This window comes from Rhagoletis zephyria, unplaced genomic scaffold, assembly GCF_001687245.7.
Source record: "Rhagoletis zephyria isolate East Lansing unplaced genomic scaffold, Rhagoletis_zephyria_1.1 Rzeph_scaffold_01097, whole genome shotgun sequence".
NCBI lineage: Eukaryota > Metazoa > Arthropoda > Insecta > Diptera > Tephritidae > Rhagoletis > Rhagoletis zephyria.
This window is the reverse complement of record NW_016158181.1, coordinates 28,229-40,017: the sequence shown is the minus strand read 5'-3', so window position 1 is coordinate 40,017 and position 11,789 is coordinate 28,229. Positions and strand designations below refer to the sequence as shown.

General features: G+C 34.7%; 1 protein-coding gene across 1 annotated transcript in view; it reads right to left on the bottom strand.

Annotated features, from left to right (window-relative positions):
- Positions 1-4,084, bottom strand: part of GluRIIE (Glutamate receptor IIE) — a 50,100-nt gene extending 46,016 nt beyond the window's left edge. The window contains exon 1 of the mRNA XM_017615903.1: positions 3,811-4,084. Within this exon, the coding sequence (XP_017471392.1) occupies positions 3,811-3,961 (151 nt within the window). The 5' untranslated portion in view covers positions 3,962-4,084. The remainder of the gene's footprint in view (positions 1-3,810) is intronic.
- Positions 4,085-11,789: the final 7,705 nt, after the last annotated feature.

The window sequence follows — 11,789 nt, the reverse complement described above, 5'->3', positions numbered from 1 at the left end:
TAACTTCTACCGCTTAGACTTTGTTGCTTTTTCAATTTTTCCTAATAAACAATCGTGGTATAAAGCTCAATAAAAATATTAAAAATAAAATGTTAACAAGCCACAATAACATTGACAAATAATTTGTTTATTTCAGAAATTCAAATCCACATTTCAATACACGTGGTAACGGTAACGTTTTTATATGCATTCTTGCAGCGAGTGATGATGAGTCACAAATAACTTCGAAAAATTAAGTGCCCAGGCGACCTTTCTTGTCTAAACAAGCTTAAACGTGAAAGTTTTTCATCCAGAGCAGCGTTCTCTCATCTTTTCGTCCAGTTTCGTTTATAATGCGTCCTGCAGCACATGTACGAAAATGGAAGTTTGCTTTTTTTGTGATAACAAGTTGAATTTAGGCAAAGTTGTGGAGGTGAAATCGAAGGGTGTCAAGTCGTTGCTTGCAAACAGTATAACCCGTGGATGTAAGAAGCATGAAGAAATTCTCAAAAATGTTAGTAAAATCAAAATGCATGAATCCTGCCGAAAAATTTGTGGCAACAGCGAAATGGCGGAGGCAGCTCGTCGTAGAAGCGACACACAGCCACACACATAGAAGTAGAATTGCAGCCTGTACAATTTGATTTCGAAAATTGTTGCTTTATTTGCTCAGAAAAATTCGATTTCACAACCACGGAAAAAATTTCGAAAGTAAAGAGGCCACCTGTTAAAGATACCTTTCGCTCTGTACTTCAAGAACGACATAGTAAAAATGTGCAGTGGGACTCTTTAAAACAACGGCTTGATAATGATTAGTCTCAGTTGGAGCTCAATATCATCTGGAATGCACGAAAAATTTGTATTTAAAACGTACTGCAGTTGAAGATAATCACAGTAACAGAAAATAGCGTCGAAAAAATAATGAACGGTCACGCATATGCAAGAGCAATTCGTGGACATTTTCCATGGGCGTAGCCAGTACGAAATTTAGGGGTCCCCTATACATTTCTTTTTTCAAAACCAATAATTATTACTAAAAAATTGTTATTATAGCTTAAAATTATTGTAACCAATAGAGGTATGTTGTACACAAACACATAAATAGAAGTTCCCAAAAGTTGATATAAAACTATTCGTCGATTTAAATAATTAACTTTTTACTGCACATGTTTTTTTTACGGGGAGGGATCATTGAAAGCCTAACCCCGTCAGTGTGAGACTTTAACCCAAACTAAACCTCCGTCATGTACCGTGCAAAAGTTTTCTCAATATTTTCAGAATGGATTGCATTTTAGTGATGGAACGTTAGTGCAGAGTCAGCAGTTTCAGGGATAAAAAAAACTACAAAGTTAATAAAAGATACCGTCAGACTCATTAGTGATAGGACCACGTGAGTCAGCAGTCGATAGAAGCAGTGATCGGACTTAAAAAAATTTCTGTGGTAGAATCTGGAAAAAAATGTGGTAGATTTCAAAATAATGTGGTAGATCTCAGGTTTTGGATCAAACTTTAAAATTAAAAAAATTGTGCAAGGTTTCACATAAATTGCAAAGCTTTTCATTAGAATATAAAAAAAACGAATTTTAGTATGATAAAGTGCAAGATTGAAGTTGCTAAAAATTGCGTTCAGTTTTGGCAATTTTTTCCTTGACATTGTAAAGCAGTTCCTTCCATATCAAGATCTCTGCAACCTTGCGGAGTGCTGCCTGCTTTTCTTTTCATCACATCATGTAGATGTTCCAGAAACCGGTACCGCTTGGGGTTTTCTGATTTTGACAATTCTCAAGTAAAAGTAAACAACGCTTGAGATGCACTGAAATTTGCTAATACTTTCACAAAAATCGCCGTTTTATAACATTTTCGCTATAAATTCTTTTTATAAATCATATATTTTGCAATTTAACACAATAAAACCACGTTTCCTGTCGAAAATTTTAATATTCGGATTATTTACCATTTTACAGTTTATTTCATCTTCCCATTCTGCCTGTTGTTAGTGTTTAGTGTTGAACAATTTTTGCTCTTAAAGTTAAGAAAATTATGCCGAGCAAAAATAAAACTACTCAAAAACGCGAATATGTGGTAGATTTCAGACCTTGTGTGGTAGATGTGGTAGCTGCTCAAAAAAGTGGCAGATCCACCACAATGTGGTAGAAGTCCGATCACAGGATAGAAGTGAGAATGGTAGCTGCTGGTAGCTAATTTTTATAAAAGGTTAGCAGAGTAAATTTTTGTCTTGAACAATTTTTGACGAAAATGCATAATAATCAAAGGCACCCTGAAATTGTGCATATGGAAACTGTGCATACGAAATAATGCATATGAAAAAACCCGAAATAATGCATACGAAAAAAACCGAAATAATGCATATATGCACAGTTTCGGTTGAAAACCGAAATAANAAAAACCGAAATAAAGCATACATGCACAGTTTCGGTTGAAACCGAAATAATGTCTAAATGCACAGTTTCCATATGCGCAATTTCGGTGCCCCTAATCAAATCCAAAAAAAAACAAAAACAAAAAATCCAAGGCTGCAGAATGTTTCCATATGAAATTTAGAGGCAAGACTATGGAACCATGATCTACCTGTCCAATAGAAGCAAACTGCATCAAAAGTTCGCAATTTTTTATTTTTTTTTAAATTCCAATTTTACTGGAATAAATTTGTAAAAATTTAACTAACAGCAGTTACAATTCTGGCTTCTATCGACTGCTGACTCCCGTGGCCCTATCACAAATGAGACTGACTATGTCGTTTATTAACTTTATAGTTTTTAGTATTATTTTGGAGAATTTCAACCTTGAGAAAAGTCTTTGGGGTTTTTTTTTGACAGATATGAAGCAGAGCTATATTTCACTGTCTGACTATTAGTTACCTGCTTTTAATTATATTTACATGTCTTATAAAAATTTTCAGCTTTTGGAAAGTAGTTTAAAGATGAAAGTGCTGACTCTGCACTAACGTTCCATCACGAAAATGCAACCTCTTCTGAAAATATTAGCCTTGACAAAACTCTTGCATATTGTCGACGCCAGCTCTATAACTATATACTCGGTTAGAAGGAAACATGAAGATTCTCAAACACTTCAGTCTGAGCTTGATAAATTTAGCTCTTGTTGTACTCGGAACTATTGTTCTGTTGACTGAAAAAAAATAAAAAATAAGAAATAAAATAAATACAAATTTGTATTACCTGATATGAAAATTCCCCTTAAAATTCGCTGGCTCGAAATTGGTTTAAGACCCACAGTTTCTTAGGCAAAATTGCTCAGGATGATACGTAGAGCATTTTCCGCATATGCAATTTTATGGGGGAAAAATCGGCCCGCCCTAATGTACATTCATATGTAATACATAATATGAAGCGTACGATTTGCCCAAAGCAATAGAAGCCCGCGGTAAAAATTACATATATATGTGCATACGCACATAATTACATACATATGTACATACATACTAATGAACATATGGACAAATCGTCGGTGATACTGTAAAACGTCCTATGCCAATAAATACCTCTGGTGCTTCAATTATCTGCCACCTATACCTGAACGCTTCTAGTAGTCGTTCATCTCCATCAGCCAAAGAGGGACTGTTTTGTCATTAGTTTGTCAGAGTGTAACGATTTGCAGATGGATTCCGCTGCAGGTGAAACATACCATAAGTGCCAAACGTACTAATTGACATAGACCGTTTTGCAGTATCAGCGACAATGTATTACATTCACCATATTTGGTCTAAAAATAAAGATATTTTCTGTTTGAAGGCAAAAACTCTCCGTCTGCTGAATTAGGCGACGGGAATAGGATCTAATCATAAGTCTTTACCAATTGGAATTGTTCCAGATGCACCATTTCTATTATCTTCGTAATCATTTCCACGACTTGAGTAGCGGCGAGATTGTGCGTCACAGTGTCCAATACGAGTATATTGGACCAAAAAAACCAAAACTATTAAATTGTCACTTCTTAACTGCATTTTTTTTTCTAATTATCTAAATGAAATACGATTTATAAAATTTGTGTTATCATTTCGATTTGTTAAGGATGGCAAATATGCGGTGACTGTTTTGTGTGTTCTTCCATAGAGATAGAGGCAGTAAAAACCAATGTGTTGAGTTCCAAAATGTTTTTGGAATATTATTTTTTTTGCATGTATATAAAAATAGAGCTTTCGGATTAAAATGTGCTTGCATTCAATTTTTGTGCTTTCATTTGTACATGTACAGGGTTGCCAGAAAATGTTTAAACTTGTCAAAAGTAGCCAAAATAATCGCCGAAAGTTAACAAAATTGTAAAAGCTTACATAAAATCCTAAATAAATTTTTAAGGTTATGCAAATAAGTCAATTTCTGCAAACAAATAATAAAAAGTCACTTTTTTAAATTGGTACATATGTAGGTTCTAACTTATAGTTTTGTTTTCCATATAAAATTTTCCTTAAATTATTCGAACTTTACAAAAAAAAAAAAAATGCACTTGAAACTTGAAAAATAAACCTCTTGCGCAAACATCGTGTCAATAACGTTTGAAAGTGCAACTTTGGTTTATTGCTGTCTAACGATGTTTTTTATTTAACAAAAACAAAGTGAAGTTTCTATTAGTCTGGAGTATTCCCTCAGAATGGTGACAAAAAAAATGTAAAACCGACCTTACGAAATTGGACTTTCGCACAGCCAAATGAATCATTTGACCTAATGTGTAATCTCAGTTATACGAGGGGGCGTGGCACCTCCCATAAAACAGAATTTTTATACCGCATATCATATCTCAGAAAAAATGTTTGATAGAATACAGGAACCACCTGCCACCTGTTTAAAAAAATCAAATTCGACTTGAATTAAGGGAATTATTTATTTGAAAATTATATTAAGGAATGGATGACAAAAGGCTTAAAAAAGTTGTAGTTTGAAAGTATTTTGGAGAGGGTTGCCACCTGTTTGAAAACCCAAATTTAAATTAATTATTCGAAAGATATTTGAACAATTTTTTAACCTTCAGATTGAAAATTGAAAACATTACTGAGGTGTTTTACATGCGTTGCCACCCGTTTAAAAATAAAATTAGTTTAATTTAAATGAATTACTACAATATGGGTATCAATCGAAAGGTTTTTGATAAGGGTTTTAGTTATAAAACACATGTAGGAGGGTTACCACCTGTTTGAAAAATCAAATTCTTCTTGAATTAAAGGAATTTGATAATTGGAATATGTTTCACAATATGGACGTCAGACAAGAGGGATTTAATAGGGTTTTAGTAAGAAAATAATTCGAAGAGGATTGCAACCTGTTTTAAAAGTCGAGTTTAAATTATAAATATTCAGCTTGAACATGTAGAGCTTTCTGAGGTTTTTGGAGAGGGTTGCCACCTGCTTTAAATATAAATTCAAATAGAGTTTTATTATAAGTTTAATGAGTTATTACAATCTATCTTTTAATCGGAAGAGTCTGGAAAAGGCTTTATTTCTAAGCAACGTAAGTATATCAGGGACTCCACATGTTTGAAAATTCAAATTCAACTTGAATTATAGGAATTAATGGTTTAAAAAATAAAATTCAAAATTGTCAATCATTTCAATGAATTATTACAATACGGGTATCAATTGAAATGATTTTGAAATGGCTTCATTTCTAAACTACATGTACATAAGTATGAAAAAGTAGCACAAGAGACAGGTTTAAGATAGTTTTAGTTTGAAAATATTTTGAAGATATTTAAAAAAATTTAAAGTCTCCTGATTTTCCGAAAATTGAATCGGTAAACGGGTAAAAATCCGCATTTGAGCCAGTTTTCTTTCCATTTTCAGATCCATTTCCACATTTTTTGCTGGCTGGCTAAAATATTAAAGACTATAAACATACTCATACATACATATATAGATTGTTAAAGACGAACTAAATTACATTGCAACAAGTAAGAGCAGCGCTGTCTTCGGCTATGCCGAAGGCTCCATACCTTTCATGAGCATCTGAAAATTTTACGTTAACAGATTACTGCATTTGAAAAAATGTATATATTCACAGCAGACATAGATAGAGGAGATACATATATAAAAAATTCTAGCTAAACAATCAGAGGTATGGAAGATATACCTTATATAGCACCAATCTAAGTGATTTTCACTGCTGTGTGATCGGTACGTAAACCGGTCACAATTTAATGGGTTTAGCTTCCTACATAAAGGAGATACATATATCGCAAAAACTGGTATCTGAACAATCAGTGGTACAAGAGATTAAGATTATACAGCATAGATTTTGACGATTTTCTCAGTAGACTTTGTATTATTATTTAAAAAATAGCTTACGAAATTAGTCGGTTTTAGCTGTCCAAATAAAGGAGTTTTACAGTAAAACCCCATATCTGAACAATCAGTTTTATGGGGGCAATAAACAGGTTATAGTGACCCGATCTTTGTTAATTTTACTGTAAACTTTCTGTTGATAATGAGTGAAAATAGTGCGATATTTCATGTTTCTAGCTGCATAGATGGAGTAGTTATAACAAAAAATCGCATATCTGAACAATCAGTTGTATGGTGGATATAGGTTGTAGTGACTCGATCTTCGCCATTTTCACTGAGAGTATTCTTTTGATAATAAGTGACAACAGTGCAAAATTGCATGTGTCTAGCTACTTAAATGGAGGAGTTATAACGAAAACTCTTATATCTGAACAATCAGTTGTATGAGAGCTATATGTTATAGTGGCCCGATCTTTGTAATTTTCACTCTAAGTTTTCTGTTGATAATGGGTGGAAGTATTGCAAAATTTCATGTTCCTCGCTGCATAAATGGAGAAGTTATAACGAAAAATCTTTTTTCTGAACAATCAGTTGTATGGGAGCTATATGTTATAGTGGTCCGATTCTTCAGGTTCCGACAAATGATTAATACATGATAAAAATACACGCACCTACCAAATTTGATCCGGATATCTCGAAAACTGAGAGACTAGATTGCATACAAACAGACGGACAGACGGACAGACAGACAGACGGACAGACGGACATGGCTAAATCGACTCAGCTCGCCGTTCTGATCATTTAAGTATACATTTTAATGGGTCTATCTCTTCTTATTCTGGTACTTACAAACATCGGACCAAAGTTATAATACCATTTCATGCTCATGAAAGGTATAAAAACTGTTGCTAGTGTTAAGTGGCTCTTGCCTCTAATCCTTGTCTTATTCATTTCCATCCCTTACTATAGTAAGCAGTAAGAATTGCTATAGTAAGTCTAAAAGATTAGACATGGATTCGACAAGGACTAGAGATATGAGCCACTTAACAGTTTAACAGTTTTTTTTTTTGAATTTTGAATTGTGTCGTTATTGCACAGGACCATCGATTTATCTTGTCTTAAATGAGATATGCAAGGATTTTTCATCGTGTAAACATAAATAAAATTACGAGCAGGTACATGTTTAAAAATATGAAAACCGCGTTTTTTGACCTTTGAGTATGCGTAAATGTTATTTTTATTTATTTCACTACAAATCTCATGATATCTTAGATGCCAACGTATGGTTGACCCTGATTAGTCGTTAAGGTATTTATGAACAAATGGTTAAGCCGTGTGAATGAATGTGGACAATACTTGTCACTTCACTGCTGTGAGCAAATGTGTGACAAATCAGCCAAATCGTCTGATCGCAATACGAATCATTTGTACCAGGGTTGTTGCGAATATTCGTATTCTCATTCGCATTCGCAACCGCAGAGCTTCTGCATTAATTTTAACATTCGCATTCGCTATCGCATTCACAGNGTGTGACAAATCAGCCAAATCGTCTGATCGCAATACGAATCATTTGTACCAGGGTTGTTGCGAATATTCGCATTCGCATTCGCATTCGCAACCGCAGAGCTTCTGCATTAATTTTAACATTCGCATTCGCTATCGCATTCACAGTAATCAATGCGGAGCTTTTGCGAATGCGAATGTTGTGCAAGTGCGCCGATAAAACGTATATATCAAACAAAATGACAAATTGTAACCAATATTTTTGCCTGTGGTCGTGGGACTATTTGTGTAACAAAATTGGTCAAATGTCGTATTTATCAACTTTGATGAAAATGTCTTTAAACATATTTTTTCTTAAGCTATATAACCGAGCTATCAATGGGCAGTCATACAAGTTCCGACTTCTACCTGACCTACCTTTGCCGTACGTCAGAGAACATAGTCCATTTAACAATATTTTTTTTCTGTGCTTTAAATACCTGCATTGATTGCTTTCTTTATTATGTTTTTTTTTTTGGACCAATCTTAAAAAAACTACTAAACACAAAAGAAGAAAGTGTGCACTGTAGTTCTTAGCCAAATTTTCGTGATTTGCTTTTGATGTTACATATCGACTGCTGAGTGGAAGATCGACCTATCTCGACAGCCAGTTCGAAAACGCCCTGTCTCAAAAAACTTTTCAAGAACGCCCTATTTCAGAGTTTTATTGAAAAACACCCTATCTCAGAATTCGGTTCAAAACCGCCCTATCTTACTTCAAAATATATTGAAAATGTGCTGACATAGGGCGTTTTTGAAACGAATTCTGAAATAGGGCGTTCTTGAAAAGTTTTTTGAGATAGGGCGTTTTCGTACTGGCTGCCGGGATAGGTCGATCTTCCACTCAGCACTTGATATACTCGTTGCAATTATTTCAAATGGGGCTCTTTGGGGAATTTATTTTTAGCAAAAATTTTAAAACAGTAATTTTGTTTACGTGTCGGGCAATATTTTTTTCATAGGGAAATACATTGGATCCTTGGCTAAAAACTTCTATGGTAAAACTGTCTCTTTGCTATTTAAAGTCAAAGGGTAAGCTCCTTCAATAGGGATTTCCAGTAGAAATGATCAACGTCTGGCTATAAAGAGAATTGATGCTCAAATAATTAAAAAGCTATAGGTCTGACCTTTAATAAGATAAGAATTACGTTACTATCTCAGTCTCAAATACTTATAAAAAAAACGGGTTCTTTTTTTAAATAACAATATTCTGATCCGATTCGGCTGGCAGCCACCACTTTGAAAGCAGAATTTTGTTCAAAATTTTCATTCCTGGAAAATAATAATTTATTTTCCATATCCACCTATTTAGCTCGCTATAAGCACAAATTTTTCAAGCCAGTCGCAGAAGAAAGTATTAAAAATGAATTACAAAAACTGAAATCGAAAAATTCTGAAACAGCCAAAGGAATGAGAATGAAGAATTCTTTTTAAAAAGCTTTAGAAAAACTTGACACATCTGGTTAGGCTTGTAAGCGCTGTTTAGACAACGATCTCGCCATTATGCTAGATTCTAACTGTTTCTTAAAAATTATTGACATCCGCATTCGCATCCGCATTTGCGGATGTTAGCTGTTAAATATTCGCATCCGCATTCGCATCTGCGGATGTCTAATATTCCACATTCGCAACATCCCTAATTTGTACATCGATATCCAAATGTGCAAATGTGGACAAATCTAAATTTGGGATTTTGTGTACAAATGTACAAATCGTGTGATCCCTGCTTTGTGTTTACTTAGCAAGCTTATAAGCTCATCTCAACTTTAGCTAGGTATGAATAAGCGCTCTGTGTGCGCGTCCCCCCATGTCGAAACGAACTTAATGGACATTTTTTTAATATAATGACACAATTAATTTTTAATGCCCGACTTTATCATTTGTCATTTTTGCCATTTAATAGTACATTCTCACTGCACTGCAATCTGAGATTTCGCGAAATCTTTCCAGTAGGATTTCCCCATATTCTTTCATGATTTCGATTTCTTAGATTTCAATCACATTTCAACGAAATCCTATCGAAAATCTTACTTTTGTAAAGCGAACAAACCTTTAGATCAGACCTCTGCTTTAGAAGGCAGCGAAAGCTTCATTCAACCGCACGACTTGTTTGCACGCACACAGTGACATCAATTTCTCTCACACTACAAAAATTCTGTGTCGAAGCTGCCCACCTCTGCTTTAGATACTAAAAAGTTCAACCCTGCAGACTGCTTCACTTCATAATACAAAAAAGAAGGTAGTTTCATTGTGTTTTTCTTTGAAATAAAAGACCGGCAAATATGTTGTCCACCGCAAAAATTAGCTATTATTACATTAGTTTCTTCTAAAGCTAGTCACCGTAAAGGGATTGGATGTGATTTGCAAAGGTAAGGCTTTAATTTCGGTGCTTCATGCTATGATAGATATTATAGTTATGGACGATAGGAGTTACTGCCGGTTGAACTGGCACCCAGAGTTTGGAAGTAAGTAGTTAGAGGGTTGCCCAATGCCTTATGTGCAATTTAGCTGTCACTGCAAACACCTTAGCCCGGAAGACCGAAGCATACCTCCCCAGAGAAAAGTCCAATAGAGAGTCAGTTTTGGAGCCATCATTGAAGATTCGATTATGTGTGAGTCCGGTCTCAGTGATGCAATTAAAGGTTGCGTACTATCCTGTAGCATTGAAAAGACACAAGTGCTCAGATATCTGCCGCTAGCAATTTCCGCCTTGCCCCACTCAGTGTTATACCAGCATCCGTTTCTTTTTAGTCTGCAGGTGGCCTTTAAAGCTTACCCTCGTATGAAGACACAAGGTGACGGTAAGTGCAGCAGTGCATCAAGAGCAGCGCCACGTATTGTAGAGAAATCTTCAGGACAGCACACGACAGTAGTTCTTTGAAGTTTAGCAAGCAGACTTCCCACGCTCTTGGTTGCTCCACTATACCACTGACGCATAGATAATTATGGGTCTGATCAGAGATGTATAAATACAGAGGATTCCCTATGGTGACACACCCCACGTTTTGCCAAAGACCTGCCNGAAATCTTCAGGACAGCACACGACAGTAGTTCTTTGAAGTTTAGCAAGCAAACGCTCTTGATTGCTCCACTATACCACTGACGCATAGATAATTATGGGTCTGATCATAGAGGTATAAATCCAGAGGATTCCCTATGGTGACACACCCCACGTTTTGCCAAAGACCTGCCTACATTGCCAAAATGCTGCCAATTCTTTGGAGGTTTTGTGTTCCACGTTAGATTTACACGACAGTTTTGTATCCTGAATTACTTCTGAATACTTCACTTCGGGAGAATTCTGAATTGTGACTCGTTTAATTGTGAGGCAATGAGCCCATACAACCTTCTCCGAAGCCTGTTTCGGACTGTGCTTTAATGACGAAATATCTATCAGTACATCTTCTTCAGACTATTAAAGAAAAGAGTTTTGTTTTGTAAATTTATTTATTTTGTTTAAAATAAAATGAAAAAAAAACTTTTTAATAAATAAATGTTTGAAAACTGGATTTTATTTTATTACTTCATTTCTGCATANAAAAAAAAAACTTTTTAATAAATAAATGTTTGAAAACTGGATTTTATTTTATTACTTCATTTCTGCATATCGATATTATTCAAAGGATCTTTAATACGCTTGAGAAAAACGTTCAAATTTGATTATCGGACACACGAACTTGCTATTTTTTGTATTTATATTTTACTCTTTTATTAAATCCCAAATTTTAAAAGAAAATTTCCCCCTCAAAAAATTTCGATATCAAAAATCTGAAACCCGCTTAAGTACCCTCCCGCTTAAGTACCTAGCCCGCTTAGGTTCCCAACATTTTTCGGCACCGTGGATTTTTTAAAGTATTCTGAAGAAAATCGCTCTTTTAAGTACCATTTACCATTTTACTTATAATTTTCCCCTTTTAAGTGCTTTTTTTAAATTTCTTCAAACATTTTCATAATTTGAAATTCAGTGTCAGCGCTACACACCTTCGGCGAAAAATTCTAAAAAATTAATGGTAATTCT